Source organism: Gavialis gangeticus, unplaced genomic scaffold (assembly GCF_001723915.1).
Source record: "Gavialis gangeticus isolate Ggan-Ray unplaced genomic scaffold, GavGan_comp1, whole genome shotgun sequence".
Classification (NCBI taxonomy): domain Eukaryota; kingdom Metazoa; phylum Chordata; order Crocodylia; family Gavialidae; genus Gavialis; species Gavialis gangeticus.
In genome coordinates this window covers 220,197,364-220,222,023 of record NW_017729032.1, presented here as the reverse complement: position 1 = coordinate 220,222,023, position 24,660 = coordinate 220,197,364, and the positions used below count along the sequence as shown (strand labels likewise).

Below are 24,660 nucleotides of genomic sequence, written 5' to 3'. Positions count from 1 at the left end.
TCAGCAAATCATGTATTGCAGAAATCAACACCTCAAGGCTGAGAAAAGGAAAATAAATGTTAACTAAGCCATCAGGTGACAAGAACATACTTCATTTCAGCATACATGGCTTTTCAAAAGTGCCTTCTGGAACACACTTGCTTCTCCCCATGCACAGAAAACAAATATCTTAATTTTTTAGTACAAAATATAGGATGGAAATATCTATTTTGATTCTCTGGGACAATACTAAAATATGAAGAGACCTAAACTGCAAATACTTACCTTTTAATGTCCAAAGGGGAAAACTGAATTTGATTCTTGACCCACAATGCAGATTTTTGCAAGAAGGTGCTCTGTTTCTGCAGAAGGCCCAGCTGATGCACAAGTGAATTCATGCCAGACAACCAGGTATGCCTTAATTTACGCACAAGCAAATCTGAAAACAAGCCCCCCCCACAAAAAACCAGACCATTTAAATTTAACTGCTCAATGCCATGCTGTATACAAGTTTCTCTTCTGAATGGTTACTTTTGAAATGGGATTGTCTTGATCAAACAGCTGTCTTTAGAAAAAAAAAAATCCCCCAATGAGCAAAAATAATGCACTTGCCATTGCTTTAAGTCAGACCTGAAGGTCTGAAATCGTTCACCAAGGAAATGAAGAATCCTAAATTAATAACCACTAGGAAAAACTCTGCTTTACATGACCTGCTCCTAGGATAGTCCAGAGCCCCCTAAGAACTGAGACAGAGACAGAGATAGAATCTAATTCTCCTAGACCAGTGTTTCCCAACCTTTTCCAGCCTCAAGGCACACTTACATTAATAAAAATTTTCCACAGCACACCTGTTCATTTCTGACAGCACACTTTTGTGCTGCGGCACATCGGTTGGGAAACACTGTCCTAGACAGCATTCAGTAAACCAGGAGTACACATCCTTTCTTTTTCTGCAACCCCCAGCATAATTCTTTCCTATTCTATCACAGACCATAGTGTCTTTACTACCCAACCCTAATTCATTCCAAGGTCTATCCTCTGGAAAGAATGAGGCAGGAATTCCATGGAAAAAACAGTATGTAACTAAAGACTGGAGATAATGCATATAAACAAAAAAATCACAAGTGATCTTAAATACTTTTTAGCTACTAACTTTGCACCCTGTCAAGTCATCAAGTGGGGCTGTAACCACGGGCCTTCACTAATTTAGCCATACTAGGTTTTCAGTCTTCACATAAAACTAGAACCATAGTAGATAAGCCATTTAACCAGTAAGTCCAAATGATATTTACTGACAATTGAGAAGTGGCAAAACTCAGTAATCATGGGTTCAGTTTCAAGCTTTGAAGAGATATGCGCTATAAGCTCACAGACCCTTTTTACCCATTCCTTGCAGGCCCGACCCATTCTGCCCTATGCCCCCTAAGACTCCGATTTTCCCCACCCACAACTCCTCAGTCCAGTTGTTTTTCTCCCCAATGAACGAACAGTTTCCAATTCTCAGGCTTCCCATACCAAGCCCAGTTACTTTTTCCAACCAATCTTCTCCCTGCCTGCCAGTTCCCAGTCCCAGTCTTGTCTACTGGCTACTCAACTGACCAGTCTCTCCCTTACCCACTGGCTCCCACTCCAGTCCTAATCCTCTAGTTTCCATCTCCAATTAATGCCCAGATTTTCTGTTTTCAGTTCCACTGTCTTGACCAAAGCCAGTTTGTAGCAGCCTAGATCTTCAAGTGCAAGGTAAATCCTGCTTGATCCTGGATTGCAGCATGCCTTGCGTGTCTAGACTCTTCAGGGACTTAGCTGCAAAGTTCTGGCAAGTCAACAGTGGGTTGTCCCATCCTTCCCCTACGCAAAAGGTTTATAGCTTGGCCAAATTTTAACAGGTTCTCACAGGGATAGCAAAAGGCACATCTCTGATGAAGTCCACCTCCCTCCAACTTAAAGCTGTTATGCAAGAGTAATGTATGCTAAACTTTGTGGGGAAAAAATATTGCTAATTTTTTTAGACATGGGCAGAACATTTTTCTAACAAGTTCGACCAGGGACAATGTTACTTTTTATGTGCTTTGAGGTACTGAGGTTTCCAGAAAATAATAGGTCTTGAATTGTGAGGTGTATGGCAAGAAAAATTATAACAGGGAACCCCTGTCCCTGTTACTAGTAGGGCTTGATAGAGTAGGCAGTTACAAAAATCAGTGCAGGTATGCCAAACCTGGGACAGATCAGACCAAGCAGCTAATAAGCAACAGGCTGTACATGGTCACTGGATGCAGTGAACCCAGTCAGAAGACCACGAGAAGGCTGGGTTAGGAGATTTAAACCCAGCCTGGGGCCATACCAGGAGACTTACAAATCTCCAAGCTTTGCAGCATGGGTGCTCTTGGAAGCAGATGGGCACCTAGCCTGCCCAGAGAAGCCAGGGAGGAAGGCTCCTAAGCAGGTAAGGCCTATAGGCAGCATTTATCCAAGGAGGGAAACTACTGGATTTCTTTTTGAAGCAGCTGGCTTGTGTTTTGTTCAATTTGGACTTGTGACTGAAGGACCAGGTTGTGGCTACAGAGGTAGAGAAGGCCATGAGCAAGGGTGCTGGGGTGCACTCCCTGCTTTTAGGGACCAGGAGACAGCCCCAAGCTGTCAGAAACTATGATACGGAGACATAACCCCAGGAGGGAGGGGACTGCTGTCAAGGCCAGGCCAACACCCCCAGAAGCTGAGATCTTAAATCACTGGACCAAGGCAAGGCGCAGCCAGAGAGGAAAAGGGGGCATAGGCTATGATAGCTGAAGTCCTAACAAGCCCTAAGAAACCAGTAGGAGCAATGCTTGGAAGGGAAAGCACTCTGTGAGCATGGCTGGACAAGAGACTCAGGAAGGGTGACTGACCTGATCAGATAAGACCAGGATACTTGCAAGACTGCTACTGGTCAAAGTACTCCCCACTCCCCAACAACATACAATAAAGTCATGGCAGGTGAGAAACTGGAAGTGTAGGGAGGCTAGAAAAAGGAGCAGGTGAGCAGAGCAGATCCTATGTGCTTTACAAAGATCTTCTCTAGACTGCAAAGCAATTTTCAAGCTCCTTTAGACACTCCCCTCATCTGCCAATTAACCATCTTACATGACCACCTGGGGGTCATGTCCCACCAGGTATGAACTACTGATCTGGCTTTACAGGGCTATTATGAAAGTAATGTACTATTTTTTTTTCAAAAAGTTTTCTTTTTCCTATTGCCTTGAAATTCAACCCTCAGTGCAAACCAACAAATGCAATTATAGAAATGTGCGTTTCAAAGTCAGATTTTGGTTTGCAAATAAAATTTTGTTTTGCTTACCTGGCAAGCGTGTAGTATCCTGGCTCTGTGCACACAACTGAAAAATAGTGAATAACAAATCTTCTGAGGATGGCATCAGCAAGCACCCTTTAACAGAACTGAAAAAGCTGGAGGCTACATCACAGATGAAAGATACCGAAGGTTCAGTATTTCCAGCTTCAGAAAGATCCCTAGCTTTAGACAAAGCTGCTTGAAGCTTATCAATAATCCTTTCAACATAAATTTCACCAATCAAGAACTCTGGGAGGACAGAAGGGTAGGGGGTGGAAGAGTGAGGGCGGGGGGGAAAGAAAAAAAAAGACAAGACATTTTTGCAGTTCTTCCATGGCAAGTAGGATAATGTGAAATTCAGCAAACTCTAATCAATATTTTCAAGATTCCGATTCACAAATACCAGATTGATTTAAAGGGAAGACAGCTTCATTTCTATACATGGTAAAGCTTCTGTATCTTCACCTTAGGCATTATGCAACAGCCTAATGAAACACATACAACAAATTTTTGCTGAAGCTTCTTGCACCATCCTTTGCATAAAACAAATGGTTTATAGCAGTCATACCTCTACAGCCATCTATTACACTAACCCTCATTCCCAATAAGGCAAACAATCAGCCCTGCAGTGCAGCATTTGGGCTTTCAAGCTGGCTCAATTTCTGCAGACAGCTGAGCAGATTTCCAAGAGAAGACTCGGGGATCCCATAGCAAATATGAGAGTTTCACGAACACTAGAGATGCACCAATACACTGGTCCATATCGTATCAGCACCGATAAAAGGAAAACTGACATAATTGGCAATCGGCTTTTTTTGGCTGACGTGGCCAATAATGTCGCTGATAAATACCACATGCCTGCAGCTGCAGCATCAGAGGGATGCAGGGAGTGGGAGATAGATCCCACCGCTATGCACACCCCAGGGGAGCCATGGGGGGCACGTGCCACCTGGACCTGTACGCAGGGCGAGGGTGGGTTGCTGCTGCAGGTAGTGCCGGGCTCGGCGGGGGTGGACCTGGGCCAGGGCTACACTCGGGGCTGGTGGTGGTGACACTGGGAGGGAGAGGGTTACATCACTAGGAGGGAGGAAGTGGGCTGTGGACACCCCAGAATTCGCCATAGCCCCCTCCCTCCAAACATCACTGTTGCCAGCCCCAAGCACAGCCCTCCCACCAGGAAGAGCCACTAGTTCCATCCTACACCCTGCTCCACCCTGGCTGGACAGTGCCTGCCCTAGCCCTAACCCCACTCCCTCCCTCACCACAGGGGCCTTGATCTGTGCCCCATGCCCCTTCCCTCACAACAGACTTAACAGCTGGATGCTGCTCTCCAAGCTGCATATAAGCAATCGGATCAGTATTGGCCAATATTGCTTGTTAATAACTGGCCATCAGTATCATCCCAAAAAATCTTTATTGGTGCACCCCTAATGAACACCCACCCATTCTAGAACATGGGCATATAAACTGTTCATAAGTATTTATCATGGACCTCTAACAATAAGCTTTAATACTGATGATCTTCGCAACATACCTATTCTGCAGCATTATCTGCTACTAAATCTAGCCAACACACTGAAGAAAAATACAATTGCTGGAAATCCTACAGAAAGACGATAAATGCTGGTTCTGCTACCAGAGGGATGGAAGGGAAAGCATATTAACTGACCACTCTCAGTTGGTGTAGATGAAGTTAACAGGATGTGATTAAATCAGCTCTAGCAAACAAAGGAAGAGGTATAAAGTAAAAATAGGATTTCTGGAAAAGCCTCAGGAAGTTCACCCAATCCCCAAAGTATAAATAGACTCACCATTCCTAACATGTTGCGACAACACCAAGCTCAAGAGGGTCCACTTTTCTGAAGAGTACGATTCTGACAAGGATGTAGTGGTTTTTAATCCCACATAGCACAGATCATCTACTAACATTACAAGCTTTTCTCCGAGTAAGTCCCCTTTCAGCCAATCACAGACTAACGAGTGTTTAACTGAGCTTGAGCATGCCTAAATTACAAGGAAAATAAAGAACTCTAAGCACCGTTTTGAGGTTAATACCACATTTTCTAATATTTGGCATGCCCTGGAATATAAAACACACCCTGTTGTTAAAAGACAGCTTGAAGAAAAAGAATTGTTACCTTGTAGTACAAGTACAGTACTGAGTAGTATCAACTAGGAAGCCAGGTCTGAGCCCTCACACTGGGTCCAGCCATGGAATGACCCCCCAACACCAGACTGGGCCCGCACACAGGGTCATGTCATGAGACTGCAGGAAAGGGGAAGACTCCATGGGTCCAGAAATTTCGTGGCAGGGGAGTGGTGACAGTGTTAATTGCCATAACACCCAGAACTGTGGCAATTAACTCTGCCACTGCTCCCCACTGTCACATTTCCAGACCTGTAGGTACCTGCATTTCTCGCATATAATGTGCACCCCATTCCTCCCAGCTGTTTTGTGGGGGGAAATGTGCATGCTTTACTTGAGGAAAATATGGTAACTCTAAGGGCACAAGATTACGATGTAGTCTTCAGAGATAATATTCCATACCTATACATTAAAAACTGTAAGTTATCTGAAGAAACGCTGATTCTTTTTTCTAAGATGCCACATTACAAGAGACATGGGTTTTCCAGAAAATTTTCCAATGCCCTAAATAGAGTGTGATCTCATTTGGCATGTTTGACTATTTTTATTTATTTGTGTTTACTAAATATGTACCCCCATGTTAATTTTATGTCCCAATAGCCACAAGTATTTGAACAGAAATATTTGATTAGGAAAAACAAATAAGTACAGCATGCTTAATGTGGCTTAAATGTTATATTCAAACAAATTCACAGCTTTATATGGAAAGATTTTTTTTTATTGGAATAATTGTAAAAATGTAAAGACAATATACAAAAGCATGTACTTCCCTTACATTGTTTGTTTAAAATTTAAGAAAAAATGAAGGCATTGCAAACTATTGATATTAATTTTTCAACACCCAAAGAAATGTGCATGATATGCCATGCTTTGGTTTTGATTTGACCTGCAGAGCCAGTTAGGTAAATTCATAACTTGATTTTGGTTTGCATTATTATGTGAGTGTATTTACCCTCCTGTTTACAAATCAATAAAACATATATGTACTCTCTCTCACACACTTCCTAGGGATAATCACCAGAAAAAACATTAATTACAGCTTTGAAACTGGCACGTTTGCCCAATATTGTATTGGGATCCATTCATTGTTACTAATGGATTTTATGAAGCAATGAATTTTTAGTAATGGAAAATTTCCCACAGAAAAATAAAGCACTGGAAAATTTTTTGCCCCACATCTCTGCAAATTACACACAAAGAAAAAGTGATTCTGTTAGGTGATGGACCAATTTAATAATACAATGATAAACAACAGGAAGGATTTTTAAAATGTGAGGTATTCATTAAGGTGAATACTGTGGTTAAAGTACTGCACAGTGAACTAAATGATCCCAGCTGTGCTAGAATCTACACTTATCACCTCAGGCAAGTCGCTTACATTCTGTGTCTCCACTCCTGCCCGTGTATAAAGACAGGAATAATAATACTTCTTTACTTCCCAGGCATTGTATTAGTGTCTGAAATATAGCAAAGAAAGCTATAGAAAATGCCTAAAAAATTGGATAACTTGATTCATAGTTTTCAGTACATCATGAGGTTCTGAACAGTGCCTCAATTTAAGTATCTGTTTCTAAAGCTCATGTGCTCAAGTTGATGGTGATTGAGGAGTTGAATTCACATAACAATAACCATCACCAACTGTATTAATACCCTTCCTCCTGACCACTTGAAACCCAAACATATGAATGGGCAAAAAGTCCTACTAGATCAGAAATGAGACAGGCTGAAAGAAGACAGCTTAGATGGGGACAATGAGTGCACACTCTGCGGATCAAGAGAAATACCAGTGCCATCAAGCCAGAACTCCTTAGAGACACTCCATTAAAATGATATAAATGGAACTCTTAACTTCGGGTAGAAACACTGCTAGATTTTAAAATTAGACCAATCTGCCATTTACCATAACTTCTCAAAACTGAAAGGTGGCAAGTATCCCAAATTCTGCATTCAAAAACAAATTCCTGAAAGAAATACCTTTTGAATTATTTGAAGAAAGATGTTCCATTTCAGATCCATCTAATGGAAAAAAAATGAACAGAGATACAGTTAATAAGACTTCACTGGGATTGGAATGCTTATACAATACTTTTACTACTTATTGTCCAATTTTAATGTCTAAAGATGTTGCATACTGTCAAGTTTGAGTAGTAAACAAAGATTATTCCCATAATTATGACTGATCATACTGAAGCCAGTACTCTGTGAATGTAAGTTCTATGGTGCCTAAATGGATGGCATTACAATTTTTCTCCTGACCCCTGTGCCTCTGTCAAAATAGGAAATGGCTGTGATGAAAAAACTAAAGGTCAATAATGTTGTGCCACACTGTATAAAGAATGTGATAAATAATATACTGAAAATGATGTACTGCTCTGAAGTTCTTTGTTCCTAGATAAAATCAAGTCTGAGACGCACATTTGTCATAAACCGTTTTCTAATATTCTAATGGTAGTTCTTCCCAAGGGCATTTCCTTTGTCAGACGTATCCAAAACATGTATTAATCTGACATAGTTCAAACTAAGAAACAGCTATAATTCAAAAATAGCAATTAGCTCTATCACAGTTAATCATTACGACAAATTCTTCTACTGGCAAAGTAAAAAATTAAACAAAATACACACCTTAGTCAAATCATCAAGAATACTTTTTCTCTCTGTACTACTGTGACAACAATTCAGAATGCTGTACAAAATATCAACCAGAAAGTCTGTGTCCTTCCTCCAGTCTTCCTTTAACCAAGTTATTACTTTCTGATGCAAAAACTGTATGGATGGGTTTTCGTGTTGTGGTTTTACATCTTCGTGGGATACCGCCTGAGTGGTATTTTCGTTTTCTTGTTCTAACAGTACCTGAAATACTCTGTTTGAAGAAAAGGAGCCAAGCAGAGCAGAGAGAAATTTTAAATGCTGATCAGACGTTTGTTCATTGATGTATACAATACTCAGTTCAGCAAGTCTACAAACCAAATCTTCTAACGACTGTTTTCTTAGAAGTGAAGTGTGTGGAGAGTCAGCCAGAATTTCAGATTCACTGTTATTTGTCACTTCAGTAGGCTTCCTGCACTCAGAGTTCTTTTCAGATTCATCTTCATCTGTAAATCTAATTTTTATAGTTTTCCGTTTGCTTGGTTTTATAGAGCTCTCTGGATTATGAAGAGTTTGTAACAAGCAGGATATAGCAACCAAAGATTTCTCATCAGCATCTACCATATCAACATGGAGAACACACAATTTTAAAAGACTGTCCCAAAAATTCAACAATACTCTCTGGAAAACTTCACCAGAGCCATCATCATTTAAAGTTTCTGCCTTCATCTCCCAAGAGCTCAACGTGTCTGCCATTTGGTAAAACAATGAACCATTTTGTAATCTGGTTTCTTTAAGCACAGCATCAATGAGAGGAATTAGCTACAAACAGAAACACAAGAAAGATTTTAGTTACTGAATACTACCCAACTGGATAATCATTCTGAGCTCAGAAATCCCAAGAAGTTTTCATAGCAAAGTATTCAACAGCTATAGAAACAACATCAACCTAACAGCAACTCTGAGAACAAGGTTAGAATGACATCATAACCACCCAACTTCTTCTATTAAACAAAAGTGCTGTTTACATCCATTATATTATACTTATTATATTTATACTTTATTAATAGCAACACTCTTTTCAAATAGTAAACACACACTTCATTAGAGTGTTTGGTTTTATAGGAAGGAAGGAAGGAAGGATCTAGAAGCAAAATTCACATTACTTTTTCTTAAACTCCACAGAATATTGAATAAATTCCCACTGAACATTTTCTTAAATTTGGCCAAAACAAAAAAAAAATATTTCAAGTATTTGCATAATAAACACCTGATCATATATAAGCATTTCTTGAATCTGTTTTTGTTCATCTTCTTCGCCTATGTTCTGTAGCATGGCATATCGCAAACACTCCATAAAAGCAGTGATGATTGCAGAACATTCCGATTGGCTGGATATGGCTCGTTCACTTGACAGCCTAAATAAATATAACATTAAGAGGACTGAAAAAAAGTCACTGGTCAACAATTTTATTTCATATTTAATACAACACCGCACATGCTGTTCATGGGGTGGGGGAGGAGGGAGGTAATAAAGTTACTTCAAAGCTGAAATTCAGAAAAACACATCTGACATCAAAACTAGAACTCTGGACATTTAAATGCAACTTTATCTAGTTGACTCATTCATAACTATGCAATCAAGAGGAAAAAAATAATTATGGCTTACCAGCCAAATGCAGCCGTGACTATATACAGCAAAAGCTGTGTTAACCGGCACCTTACAAGCTGGCACGTTATGTTAACCAGCATGCTCATGGCTTGTAAGGATAAAGTGAAACCAGAAGTGCCCACTGTGGCACTTCCGATTTCAGGGAGCCCCTATGGCCTGGGGGAAAGCAGCCTGCTCTGCCAAGCCCCAAGGCCCAGGGGCATAGCAGGCTGCATGGGTCCCCCCTCTCTCCCCCTCAGGGCCTACAGGAGGGGCGGCAATGCGGCAGGAGGGGAGGCAATACCCCAGCCACGGTGGAACAGGTAGCGGCCTGAACAGGCAAAGACGCCTGTTTGGACTGCTCAGTTATCCAGCATATTTTGTTATCTGGCACCTCCATTCCCCGTGGGAGCCGGATAACAAAGCTTTTACTGTATTTCAATCTGATGTCCTAAACACACTTAGCTGAAGTCAATTTTTAAACTTCAGCCTTGTATGTTCAGTCTTGCATGAAAGAAAGGGGCAAAGTGATCAAAGAAGGAAGGAAGGAAGAAAGAAAGGGTGGGCAGATAAGTATAGAAATCAATTGCTGAATACAGAGTTTGTTTCAATGAGGAAAGTTCTTACTAGTGTAAGAGATTGTAAGAATTGCACAGGGTAAGAGAATCCCACATGCTCTAGGAAAAAGCAACATTGAACAACTAGTTTTGCAAGTTCTGTAAATGAAAAAGAACATTTAAACAAAATAGCAGACATATGCTAAAAAAAAGCCATACTAAACACTAAGTTCACCAAGCCATTTTTAAATGCTATTTAAAGAGATTTCTACTCCACAAACATCTATCTGTAAATTTAAAAGAAAAAAAAATAAATGAATTAAGTTAAAAGCATCATTGTATGTATATTTTCTGAGATGCTTTAAAGTAAATTTATTCTGAGAGGACCAAGGCATACAAGTTCAAATTTGTTTAAAAACAACCATTAGAGTTTTGATATATGGCTAACTTCACTGCTAGAATGCCGATTAGGTTTACACTTGCACATGGGCAAAAGAGATTTAATACTTTTACAGAGGGAGAAAAAATGTAACCATTTTCATCTAGTGGTAAAGGAAATTAGACTGAAATTATTTGGACTGGGAGGATATGAAGACCAATCAAAAAGGAATCTGAAGGAGCAGGTATACATTTAAAACTGAGATTAAGGCAAGAAAGGTGTTTTAGCTGAGATGCAGCTAAAATCTTCAAATACTTATGTTGTCCATATTGTTTTCATACTTACTGGTAATAACATCCTTTCATTAAATAAATTATTGCTTCATGTATTTAAATATCCTCAAGAACAATGGGATTATATCTAGACATGTTAAATAGTTTAAGTAATTTGGCATTTTTTTTATTTCCAAACATAAATAAAAATGCTGCCTTAAATTAAATATAAAAAATGTGAGATTCGTACCCTTGAATCATAGAGCTAAAAAAAGCTCTAGAGAAGTCCAGCTTTGGTTCTGTAACACCAGGAGGTACCTTGCTAATGAATGGCAAGAGACTGGGATATATAACAGTAGCTAAACCTCGTCCACCTTCTCGAAGCATGGTCCACAGCTTTGGCAGAACTCCCTTTTTGGCATTTACATGCCTCCAACAGTCCTACAGAAAGACATTATAGATATAAGTTAATTTCCAAAGTTATTTGGTTGGAGAGCTCCTCCTGGGTCACCTAGGGTACCTCCTTTCACTGCAGCAAAGTTAACATCCACTCTGAACAGACTGGTTGGCAGGGCTAACCGGACCTTGTCATGCATCCACAGGTGCATCTCGAGTAGAGCCAAGGAGGTGATCCTCCCCCTCTACGCGACGCTGGTCAGGCCACAGCTGGAGTATTGTGTCCAGTTCTGTGCGCCCCATTTCAAGAGGGATGTGGACAACATGGAGAGGGTCCAGAGGAGGGCCACCCGCATGATCCGGGGACAACAGGGCAGACCCTACAGTGAGAGACTGCGGGACCTGAACCTATTCAGCCTCCACAAGAGAAGGCTGAGGGGGGACCTGGTGACCGTCTATAAACTCACTAGGGGGGACCAGAAGGGTTTGGGGGAGACGCTGTTTCCCCTAGCGCCCGCTGGCATAACAAGGAGTAATGGGCACAAGTTGATGGAGAGGAGGTATAGATTGGACATCCGCAAAAACTACTTCACAGTTAGGGCGGCTAGGAGCTGGAACCAACTTCCAAGGGAAGTGGTGCTGGCCCCTACCCTGGGGGTCTTTAAGAAGAGGCTGGATGCCTACCTGGCTGGACTCATTTGAGTCCCGTTTCCCTTTTGGGGTTTTTTGTTGTTCTCCCGCCCTGGCGGGGGGTCGGGCTAGAAGATCTACTAGGTCCCTTCCGACCCTTAATCTATGAATCTATGACTGGTCAGTAGCTTTAAAGCCTCATTTTCTCCCTGAGCATTTCAGATTCAGTTACTACCAAATCTGAGAATAATATTTTTTGATCTTAAGTGAAGTGAGGATCTTCTAGCTATGTAAGCATCAGTCAAAATGGACTTGTTTCAAGTAATCCCAGGGCTACTAATACCACTTAGTTACATTTCTTCTTTGACATTGTTACTTTTATTTTAGCTCCAGATTTAACCCATCACCAACCTAACTAGCATTAGGAATTTGAGAACTCATGGAAAAAATATTTTGATCTTGTATCTAGGACTAATTTGTAAAGCAAACCAAATGACCAAAAAATAAAAAAGCCAGACATAACAGTATCATTTACTTGCACTGATAAACTGCGAAGAAAAAAAGAAAGTTTACCGATTTTCATATATGGCTGTGGTCATGCTTAATAGTGATGTAACCGTTACAAAGAAGGATCCCACTTAACAGAAGTATTTGAGGTGAAATCCTGGTTCTACTGAAGTTAATAGCAAAACTCCACTGACTTACAAGAGACCAAGATTTCACCTAAGGAATAGAGTGGTAACAAAAATCAGCGAATGATAAAACAAACCACAAATGTTGTCCATAAACTCCAAATAGCTGTACCAATGTAGTCCATATACGCGCACAACCTCAGGACTGAAAAACACTCGGCACTTACCGAGAGAATGCACCTATCAAACTTAATGGAAACACACATTGCTCATTAAACACAGTTCATCTCTACTGTGGTATTAGCAGCCCCAAAGTTGATTAGCTCCCCTCCTTTTCAGGGCTGCTAGTAAGATTGCAGGCTGCAACTAGTAACCTTGAAAATAGGGCTCTGATAGTAGCAAACTTAGCCAACACTGCTTACAGCTCATGCTAAGGTATTGTCAGGTTCAGGACTGCTAAACTCCCTCTTTTTCAAGGTATCTGAAAGCCACTATGGGGCTGCCTTGAATATGAGGAGTGAGAGCACCTCTGAAAATGACTCTCTCCTATCATTTTCAAAGCTTTTAACAACCTGTTGACAATTGTTTCATCTTCACCATTTTCCACACAGTTAAGGAAAAACAAGTGGTTATAAAGGATAAAGGTACAATTAGTACAGCAGAACCTAGGTGCTCTGTAGAATTAGATTCCTTAAACCCCCTATGAAGTTGAGAGTTTGCCAAGTAACTGGGGATTACAGACCTGCAGCAAATGAGTATGCAGAATCACTGAAATGCTCCAGTTGTTTGCTAGCAATTTATCTCAAAAAGTACCACTTCTCTGATGGGCTCTAGTTGATTGGAGAAGTGGTGCCCTTTGAAGTAAAAGCTGCAGCAAATAGCTAATCAGCTCATTCTTCATATGGCAGCTTGCTGCAAACAAAACAACCCCATAAGACTAAACTGGGTTTTACTACCTAAAATTAACCAAAATACAAATTAAATTACAAAAGAGATGGTAGGACAGAATGATACCATGCACTGAAGCAATTTATGTACTTTTCCAATATGCAGGTAATGCTGCCTAATTTCAATGTGAAATTACTTCATGAAACTTTAAGCCATAGCAATAATCAGATAAACTACTGGTCTCTCAATTTTTCTGCCTACCTCAACGGTAGCAACAATATAAAGTACGGCTTCCCAAAGAGCTGGACACACAACTGCATCACTGTCATCAATACTCAGAAGTACTGCAGGACAAACACGTGGTGCTTCAAGTTTAATCGACTCGGGCAGGTACTGACAAAGAGCAGAAACCAGCTCAAAGAACGCTGAGCGAACCTGAAGGAAGACGCACACAAAGTCAAAATAAAATGCAAGTTAGCACAAAAGTTCAACTTAAAAAAATTTTTTTAAACAGTGAACTTACATGACAGAAGATTTTAGATTACTGGAAAAGAAGATTTTTTCAGTCAAACAAAACATTACAAACAATGGACATCTTTATGCAGTGCACTGTATCTTGAAGCATTCCAAAATCTTTAACAAACTACTATATGAATCACTTTATGCATCACTGAAATTATGCCACTTCTGCACTGATAATAATATAAAACTCTTGGCAAAGTGAAGGCCAAAAAATAATTTAGATAATGACTCACCTAAAAACAGCTATGACCTTGTGCATTAAGCTTCTGGAGTTTGCTTCATCTACAAGAATTCAGCAGCAAACTTCAGATAAAACAGATGATGCTGGCTTCAGGCAAGCTTGTCCAATCTGCCCAAAGCAGGGGTGGGCAAAATGGCAGATCTGGCCAGTGGCCAGACACCATTTCCCAGAAGCCCACTGCCCACATGCCCCAGCTCTGCCTGGCTCTGGACCATGCTGTCACCGCTGCAAGATCCCAGCCCCAGAGCAGCTCCCCTCCCAGCTGCACACCCTGCCAGCACTGCTGGGGCCAACCTCCATGGAAACCCTGGTCCCGTGCTGTCACAGCGTTGCCGCTATTGGGGTCTCTGTGGAAACCAGCCACAGCAACACAGGTAGGGGCAGACAGGAAAGAGAGTTCATCACAGGCCCGATCCAGCCCACGGGCCACACTTTGCCCACCCCTGGCCTAAAGCATGACACGTCTTGTAACTGGAAGACTATGTTAAATATACATCAGCAGAACCCCCACAGTCGATTCTTTCTTGCACAGTAGAGCAGATCACTTAATGCCCTCAATTTCAAAGTAACATTTGTGAATAAAACATATAAAGGAACAAAGAAGATAAGCAACCTGTGGTACACTGTGCTTGCTGTATTTCCAAAATTTCTGCTGACACAGAAGTGGCATTAGCTTCTCCTCAAGTGAACGGTTCTCATGTTCTGGCAACATGCAAAGCAATTTCTTTAAGGCTAACAGAGAACAGGTGAGAATTCGGAAAAATTTGGCTTCCCTTTCTTCCTCTGGTACTGTTCTTAAAAAACAAAAAACAAAAGAAAGATTAACAAAATAAATTAAGCTTTAACAAAATGTGTATATTTATAGGTCTTCAACAGGTTTCTCAGGCTTTTCTGTATACAAGAAAACTTAACATTCTTAATAGACACTGTAACAGTGCTCACTACACTGAGCTTCCTGGTAGTTTAAAAATTTCACTAAACACATACTTATAAAAGGAAAGAATTTTGTGAAAGTTCATTTTTCTTCTTCAGTTGGCTCCTAAAAGGCCAAGTTTCAAGGTAACCTGTCTTCCAGCTACTTATCAACGATGCATGCAATCCAGGAGGATAAAATTACTAGACAAAATACATTTTTCAAAAGAGACTTAGGCACTTGGAAGCCAAAAGTTTCACTAAAAAATAAATAAATAAAATAATTTAGGCTCCCAAGTGACTAGTGTCTCCTTTGAAAGCAGGAAAGACGGCACCCTTTCTAGCCTAAGAGCCCTGTGGTAGCTTCATCCTTCCAGGATTCTTGGCTCATTGAAGATGCAGAGAAAACAAGACGGAAGGCACAGAAATTGAATTCAAGCCCAAAAGATATGCCTGGCATCAGAACTGTATACCGAGAGCTGAGAAAACCTGCTGGCTTTATCAAATACAGTAGGCATATCTGAAAGCTCCCCAAGCCACCTGGACCTATCCTTCCTGCACACCCCACCCCCCTTCCCCAACCAACCACCTGCCTGAATTTGGAGAATTCAGCACATTCAACTCATCAAAAATTTCTGGACACCCTAAAGGAGTCCCTGAGATTTGACCACTACCATGCCAGACTGGTAAAAAACGCCCTTGGTAAAACTCAAAGAAGCCATAATCTAACCCATGCTGAAGAGGCCCAACCTGGACTTACTGGGCTCCTGTAAGTACCAAAACCTTTTGCTCTTGAGCAGGCCCACACAGAAACTAAACAAAATTCAACTACAAGCTCTTCTAACTGAAGCAAATATGCCAGTCCCAGGATCATCAGTATTCAGGTCACAATATAACACTGATAGAGTTTTAGTGGATGCCTGTCTGTCAAAGAATATGAGGCCAACCTCAATTTTCATCCTTTGGAACCTCTCTTCAGTATTCAACAGTAATTGATCATGAGATATTGGTGTTTTGCCTGGGACAGGTGGCAAAGAATCAGAAAGAGCCTCAGGAATCTATTAAAATGGGCTGAGTCCTTCCCGCAGAGGCATTTCCAACAATAAGCAATGGGAAAACTGTCCCTTCATCACCAAACCCCTCCCAAAGATAAATGACCTCTCATTCAAATTTAATATGCAGCCACATGACATGGATTAGGTGTCAGCAATATGCAGACATCAAGAAGTTCTACTTATGCTTTATCAATCACGACTATACCATTTCTACCCAAGTGGCTCACCATCTGCATGAGGACTAGCTCAACAGTGAAAAACAGCTGGTTAAACCTCAAAAGCACAAGACAAGACACAGATGACAGGCATGGGCAGAGGAAAGCATGTTGAACGGTTTGTAGCCACAGCAACACCACCTCTATTGACTAGCAGACTCTATGCAATCCCAGTTAATTATGGTCTCGCCTCACTTATTTATAGCTTCATCACTGCTCAGCTGAATTACAGCAATGCAATGGATCACAGCATGAAGACTTCAGGTTTAGAAAACTTCAACTCTACTCCTCAACAATGGTGGAAACACATGAAAGCAACATACCTCCCGTCTGCTTCCTACAGCAGATTCCCACAGACTCAGGAATCAGGTTTCAAAATCTCAGTCCTTATATTTAAGATGCTCAATGGCCTTGGGTAAGCGCAATCCAAAGCACCAAGACAAAAACTCTATTTGACCCCTATGCTCCCCTAGCACAATGAAACCTTCTTTCTGTAGGAGAATGGGCTTTCCTGGGGGTCTAGCCACAGCTAAAGAATGAATATCCACAGCAAGCAGAACTCACAAACCTCACTAACCTCCCACTGTAAGGGAAAGGTCAAAGAAACTCACTCTGAATTCTCCACCATACACCTAGCAACTTGCATGAATATGTATTAAACTATTTCTAAAAGTAAAATGTTCCCTGCACACACTCATCTCTACAGCAAGGATGGGGAATAGGGAAGGAAGGGCGGGACGCAACAGAGGATGAAAGAACACGAACTTGACAGATACTAGATATTAGTCATGTTGCTTTATACAGCCTATTAAAAATAACTTAGGAGCCAAGGTCTATTTTTCCTATACAGGTTCTCAAACTCTGCTCACCATCACAGTATTAAAGGGCTTTCCAATATTTTACTGAAGTACCAATTACCACTGCTGTTAGGTTTTGTTCCACCTCAGCATATATGGTTAAATGTGCATGCCACCAGCCTAAAAACCTACTTATAAGCAAGACTCCCAAGCACAGGTTCCCCACATGGTATCATACAGAGATTCAACTAGAAAGCCCTATTAGCCTGGCAGGCTAACACCGAAAAGAAAAAAAGCACTTTCCTTAACAAAAAATAAAAATGCTATAGATTTGCCATATACTATAATGCACCTCCATTATATTTTCTCTCCGCAGATTTGGCTAAAAATTAATTTGATCTTTTTATCAAATGCTGTTTCATATACCTACTGACATGGATTCAAGTAGCTAAACAGAATATAATGTTTTAGGACAAAACAAATTTTTAAACTAGTAACTTTAAAGTAGAACATACTGAGGGTCACTAAGTGTATCAGCCGTTTCTTTCAGAAGATGATCTTGTAACACCTAGACAAGACAAATGAAAACACTATTCATAGATGAACGTTAATCATATGCTATAAATTACTTGGAATAAGGACAAATAATGGAGTTTCAGAACTCAGCAGCATGTAATTATTAGGCACTTTTTTTCTTTCATTTTTTTTTTTTTAAATGGGAAAACAAATCAGTGAGAAGAGAACTGAAGTGACTTAGATCATCCATGAACTAATGACAAAAACAGGATCAGACACCAGGGTTCCCAAAATCTAGTACCATGTTCCAGCCACCACTAGATCATACAGCCACTTTTGACACAGAGGAGCCACGTATCTCCAGGATAAAACCAATAAAAAAGTTTAGCATGCTTTGCATCTCAGAAGTTTGATTACAACCTATTTCCCGTTTACGCTAAATTGTCCAAGATCAATTGGCTTGGCTTCAAAAATAGTGGAATATAAGGCTTTTAACTTATTGCAAAAAAGACACAGACACACTTCTTAAAATGATGCAGAATGTGATTTTGCGCTCACCATTCAGCTCTACCTATTGCCAGCACATACTATCAGCAACCCGTGAATGTGGCTTGGAACATATATTGCAACTCTCATTTGTTACATGGAAACGGATAGCAGGAATATTGCAGAGTCCATGTAGTAGTTGGTCCAATAAAAGATACCAACCAAAAAAATCCTTACCTCCACATCCACAAGCTGTACAATGTTATATGGACTCAACGTGTATGAAAAATTAAGGGAGGTATTGGTAAACATCTCTCACATTAATAAGGAGTTTCAGGGGGGCAGAAATATGCTTTTCTAAATTTTACATGCCTGAGTTGAGACTTGAGAAGGGAAGGAAAAAAGTAACTGAAAGGTAACCAGTTCTTGCAAAAAAAAAATAATCAGGACATCATATTCTGCAAACTCACATTCAAAACTTCATCTCTGCAAAATACCAAGGCTTCAGATTGTTTGCTTGAAGGGAAAGCTTTCACAAATGCAATTTGTGCTGCTGACGCTGCAGGGGAGTAAGTATCACACTGAGCAATCAGCCAGTATCCCATGATACTTTTTAAATAAGGAGCCAAGTGTTTCTTTACTTTAAGAATAAGTTGTTCAAAAGCTTGTTGTGTTGCTTCTCGAACACGGCGGTCATTATCCTGTTTTAAAATAAAAGATTTAAATACATATAGACACAGTTTCTGATGGCAAGTATTCTAGAGCAGAAATGCTTCTGTTTTACTGTCATGTCTCAACTATTCCCACCCAAAAAAAGAAAAGCTTGCTGTCTATGCAGAAATTGATGTGCTGATCATATTATTAGTCCATCTAGGCTTAAAATGGAATCCTTCTATCCCAAACCCAGTGGATTATTCTTGTGAAATCCCAAGCTTCCTCATCAAAGAAGTGGAAAAAGATTATTAAATAAAAAATGTAAAGCATTGGTTTAACATAATTACTGAAAGGCCTTGAAGACCAATATATATTTTTGAGTAGATCTTCCTATCTGCATTGATATGGCTGATCCTTGGTAATTTTAATAATCCCACTGACTTCACGTGCTTTAATAATCAATGGGACTACTGATATGAATTACAGATCCAACACCTGTCATAACATTATCAACCTAGAAACTGCAACTTCTTAAATTAAGCTTTAATAGTAAATTCAGAATGAGAACATAAATATAACTGACTGCCATAAAAATTCAAGGTCAATTTTAATCTAGTTTAAAAATTATTGGGATTTGCTAACTCTTTAAATCTCCAATACAGACAAGAAATACAGTTTTAGCACAGCCTGCTTCAAAATGTATTTTAAAATATATTTATCCCTTTCGTTTTTAAACCAGTAAGGCTCTATATTTGGCTGTACTCAGAAGAGTGTAGCTGACTTAGCTGCATTATAAGGAAAGGACCAGCAAAGAAATTAATTCAATCTGCATAAAGAGACAGCTCCACACTCATCTTTTTAAAACTATTCTCAAATTTGCAAAACACAGGGCACATGTGCACGAGATGCTATGTGGCCATAGCTCATCGCTATGGCGACATACCATCAGCGGCACAAACCATGATGCTGACACTACTGCTCAGTAGCTCATTGCTTCTGCAAAGTAGGGTCAGAAACAACCCATACACCGCTGGGACAAAGCAGTAATGGTAGTTACTGCGCAGTCATTTAGTACTTGCATTTAGTAACTGCCTTAGCAAGTACAAGTTGAGCGCACATGTAGACGTGCCCAAATAGTATGTATTTTTAACTAGTATAGGCTAGGGCCCCAATTCAACACCAATATAATCATGACCTGTAGTATATCCTATAAGGCAGAGTTTTAATTCCGTTTGGATTCCATTAGCTATTGAATAACTGTAACAGTATCTTATCTATGTTTACATTTTCTTCTTAGATTAAGAAAATTGGTACAAGAAAAAACAGGAAGCTACCTTCAATTATAACACTTTCCTGCATACAGTGGTTTTTTTTTTTGGTTTTTGTTTTTTTTAAACTACTCGGGGTGCCTGTAGGAATGTACATGTTATATTTGTAAACATTAAACCTTTGTTGGTAAAGATATATATAAATAGCAGCCTTCTGTGTTCTGTGGTTCCATTTAAGAATTGCTGTATTGGATCAGAATAGTGATTAATATCTGTTCCAATATCTGATCTCTGACAGGGACCAAGGTCAGATACTTTAGAGAAATATTACAGAATATCAGAATGGATAATTATGGAATAACCTGGCCAAATGCAAACTGTCTTAATGCCCATCAGGTATTGGTTTCTATCCCAAATTATTAATATTTAAGGTAACTAATAAAAAGAATGCATCGCACTGGGCTGAAGATGTTTTTATTACCTGTATAGATGTCTGTGAAATCAAACTGTGGGTTTTGGGGTTTTTTTACATTGAAGTGTGAAGCTAGTAAATCTTCATATCACCTCCTAAGGTGTTCATAATCAACAACTTCTATCCAAAACCCAAGTGCAGAGCAGAAAAACCAGTACAAACCATGCCCTTCAGAGGCATCCAGCCTCATAAAAAAAAAATGCTTTTCAAACTTTGAACAATTATTTTTCAAACCAAGTTTGCCAACACATCATAATACCAAACTCAGTGTGTCAATATGACTGCTGTATGGATTAAGGTAGAAGTGCCCAGAGAAATTGGACTGATTTATTTTTTGGGTAAAAATATATGATCTTTAATACTTACAAGAGAGATTTTACAGTAAATTCTTGGCCAGTAAGGAAGAACACCTTTAACAATCTCTGCTTCTCTTTCCTTGCACATCGCTCCAAACTCCTGCGTAGCCTAAAACGAAAATGTCAATAATAGGAATTAAAAAAAAAAAAACAAACAAACAGGTAGAAATACCTTACAATTTAGTACAATCAAACTTTTGCTTTATATTTTAGTATTTGTTCATGAAACTAGGAACTGGTTCATTTCTTGTAAATAAATCTCCACACATTAATTTACTGCAGTTATTCTTACAGACCCTCTCTCTGTAAAAAATGCAGAAAACAACAGATCATTCTAGAGATTTTCCACGGCATCCTCGTAACTGCAAGCAGTTCAAATGTAGTTTTATGCAACATTTAAGGAACATATGCCAAAAAAGTTAAAAGAGTCACTGTACATCTATAAAATTTACTAACATGAAAATGCAGCAGTATTTTGAAAGCTTCCTCTCTAACCATTCCCATAAAAATATACCTCTTTCAAAGCAAAGCTTCAATAAGAATTTTGCATAAATTATTATTAGGCCTAGTAGCCTTTTTTCATTTAGTTGTATAGTGTCTGACTTCATCACAAATTATCTCGGGGGAAACTGACCCTACTGAAATCAAGGAGAGTTTTTCAATGTCTTCAGCAGATTAAGGTTTTCACTCCAAATTATTTTTCTTTTGAAGGAAAATTTGTAAAAAAAATCAATTTTCAGGGATGAAGGATACACCTACCTTTAATTTTGTTATGACATCTCTTTTAGATAGTTTTCGCAATACCATTCGAAAGTCAGCATCTACAAGACTGTCTATTTCTTCTGCTCCTTGAACTGCAGGAACATATCCTAGGTCGCTCTGAGATGTTCCAAAGCCGATAAATCCAGGCACCGTTCCACGTTCTTTGGCAAGAAGCTCTGCAGCTTGACCACTGCTAGAAGGCTAGTATAAAATGAGGAGAGAAAATATGCATTAATTCTCTAGATCCTTTTAAATCCCTCTACTTCTAACTAAAGGCTGGTTTTCAAAATCATTTTCATAAAGGTCTTCAGGGGGCTTCAGTGAAAGCCACCTTCTATCCGTGGATGTCCCGCCTGCCTTACAGCCGCAGGAGCAGACCAAAAAGGCCCAGACCACAAACTGACTGACCCTCCCAAGGCCAGGGCTGTCTGCTGGAGAGAGAGACAGAGAGAGAGAGAAAGAGAGAGACAGAGTGTGTGTGTGTCATATGTGGTACATGGTGTGTATAGTGGGCATGTGCTACATCTGTGTGGCACGCACGTGTGTGTGTGTGTGCGTGTGTGTGTGTGTGTGGCCGCCCCCCAACGGACGGGAGGGCCCGCGCGGGGGTCTGGCTGGCGCAGCCGCTCCCGAGGACCCGCTCTGCCCCCCCGACTCACGCGCACGTTGCCCTTGGTTCGCTGCTTGTTCTTCCCCCCCATGGCGGCGGCGGCGGCGGCGACAGAAGCACCCAAACCCGGGCCCGGACTGAGCGAGCGCTGGGCCGGGAGAGGGAGAACTGGACTTCCGGGCCGGGGTTTCCCCGGGTGCTGCGTCACAGGCGGAGCCCAAGCTGTCTCGGGGTGGGGACGCGTGAGGGTGCATGGGACTCTTTGCGCCTGCGCGCGGGTGCTGTCGTGTTCTCGCTTTAAGAACACGGAGAGCAGCTCTGGGAAGGGGACAGGGTCTGCTGAATCCTGCAAGCGTGCAGAGACAGGGAGACCACGCGGCATCCACCTCCTCGCCCCTGTGACCAGCCGTGCTGCGATCCCGCATCGTGCGCGCTTCTGCTGTGGCCTGAACCTTGCAAGCTCTGCCCATGCCCGCTCCAACCAGCTGCCGGAACTAGGGCCTGGCAAGTGGCGCAGGCTCCAGGTGCTGATTTAGGAGGAGCACCAGAAGGAGGGCTCACGGGAGGCTAGGCTAGGGTAACACCTGCACCCAGAGATAGCTAGGAGACACGCTCCCGCTCCTCCCTAATTCTTGGCCCTCGCCTCCCAGGGAGCCAACCTTCCTAGTTATACCTCGGAGTGTATTTATTTTGTTTATTAATATATTCAGTGCTGCAGGTCAAATCAGTTCCAAATCGTATCAGTTGAGTTCCAAAAACCATATCAATTGAGCAAGCAGAACTCAAGTGCTACAACTGGTGATCATCCCCCCTAACTCACCCTGGGACTTCAGATACTCCAAATCCATCAGCAGGCGTCCTATGTGCAAGACCAACCACAGAGGTCTTGGGACTTGGATGCCCCAGGACTACACTTGATCTGAGCCAAAAGGCCAAGCAGATGTTTTACCTCAATAGCCTTGAGCTCTGTTGCGCTCAAGTTTGAGGCCATAGCAGAAGGGCTCAGAATGCAGCCATGGCAGATTCCAACACATCTGTGAATTCAGCTAAAGACCTGGTCGCAAAGGCACAAGAAGAAAGGAAGAAAGGAAAGGGAGGCAGGCAGGATAGATAGATACCATGTGGTCTCTTTGACTCTGCACAGTTGCAGAATTCAACAAAAATGATTTTTAAAGGGATTTATTCAGAAGTCCTCACACAGTCAAGGAACTATGAGGTGACTGGAATAGCAGAGATGTGGTGGGAGCTCGCATGCCTGGAGTACTGTCGTGGGTGGGTATAAACTGTTCAGGAAGGACAGGCAGGGGAGAAGAGAAGTTGCGCTTTACAGTAAAAGCCATATGATTGCTCAGAGCTCCAGTATGAAACTGGAAACCAGCCTGTTGAAAGTCTATGGGTTCAGGTTAGAGGGGAGAGCAATAAGGGTGATGTACTGGTGGGGGTCTGCTATAGACCAGCAGATCATATGGTGACCACCTCTTCCAAATGGAAAGGGAGGACAAGTGCCTGCCTATCCTTCTCCCCTCTGCTCCTGTTGGCAGCACAGTTGGAGCAGAGCCTAATGGACTGAGGATGGCTGCAGGCTGCCCACTGCAGGCTTGGGGCTCATTGCCCCACTGCCTTTCCCCTGGGAGCCGTGCACCTGCCATGTGCCCCTGCTTGCCCAGTAGCTGCAGGGGCACAAGTCCATGCTGCTTTCACCCCACTACAGCCAGGTGGGCAGGGGCACCTTGCCATGGTGGCGTGAACAACATAGGGCTCCCGGAGGAGGGCAGCAGGGTGGGAAGCCCTGATCCTACAGCAAGCAGGCAACCCATATCTGCTCCATGCACAACTGTGGGGGGCACACCCCTCAATTCCTCCCTGGGAGTGCACACAGAGGTGGAGAGTCACCCCTACCAGCAGCCCCTTGATTAGCTGCCCATGGCTCCATCCTGCTCCTACCCCGAGCCCCAGGCCCCATGTACTGCAGTGACTGGGCAGTGCCTCCAGCCCCTGCCCCATTCCCTCCCTCACCATGGGGGCCATAATCTCCCCCCCCCCCCGCATGGTCTCTCCCCACAACAGATTTACCTGCAGGGAGCTGCTGTCCATGGTGCCCAGTTGTATTTCCAGCCAAGTGCATGTGTTCAGGCGCACACATGCCACTCTTGGCAGTCCCAAGCAGCCTGCAAGAGGAAACCTGCCACTTCCCAAACCTGGATCCCTGCAGGATACTACAAATCCAGGACAAATGCTGTCCCAGGGTCATGCAGCCCAGGACCAGGACATGATGTTCCCATTCCAGGACTGCCTGCCCAATTACGGACAGGTGGTCACCCTGCCAGACCAAGTGGATGAGGCAGATGAGGCT

At 41.6% G+C, this 24,660-nt stretch overlaps 1 protein-coding gene across 1 annotated transcript in view; it reads right to left on the bottom strand.

Moving 5' to 3' along the window:
* LTN1 (listerin E3 ubiquitin protein ligase 1) overlaps positions 1 to 22,452 on the bottom strand; it is a 66,433-nt gene extending 43,981 nt beyond the window's left edge. Inside the window, exons 1-15 of the mRNA XM_019524412.1 lie at positions 22,357 to 22,452; positions 21,695 to 21,898; positions 20,946 to 21,044; positions 18,656 to 18,886; positions 17,699 to 17,751; positions 14,818 to 14,998; positions 13,703 to 13,876; positions 11,146 to 11,336; positions 9,307 to 9,454; positions 8,073 to 8,858; positions 7,425 to 7,466; positions 5,116 to 5,308; positions 3,314 to 3,553; positions 265 to 418; positions 5 to 38 (exon numbers count right to left, since the gene is read on the bottom strand). Of these exons, the coding sequence (XP_019379957.1) occupies positions 5 to 38; positions 265 to 418; positions 3,314 to 3,553; positions 5,116 to 5,308; positions 7,425 to 7,466; positions 8,073 to 8,858; positions 9,307 to 9,454; positions 11,146 to 11,336; positions 13,703 to 13,876; positions 14,818 to 14,998; positions 17,699 to 17,751; positions 18,656 to 18,886; positions 20,946 to 21,044; positions 21,695 to 21,898; positions 22,357 to 22,398 (2,772 nt within the window). The 5' untranslated portion in view covers positions 22,399 to 22,452. The remainder of the gene's footprint in view (positions 1 to 4; positions 39 to 264; positions 419 to 3,313; positions 3,554 to 5,115; positions 5,309 to 7,424; positions 7,467 to 8,072; positions 8,859 to 9,306; positions 9,455 to 11,145; positions 11,337 to 13,702; positions 13,877 to 14,817; positions 14,999 to 17,698; positions 17,752 to 18,655; positions 18,887 to 20,945; positions 21,045 to 21,694; positions 21,899 to 22,356) is intronic.
* Positions 22,453 to 24,660: the final 2,208 nt, after the last annotated feature.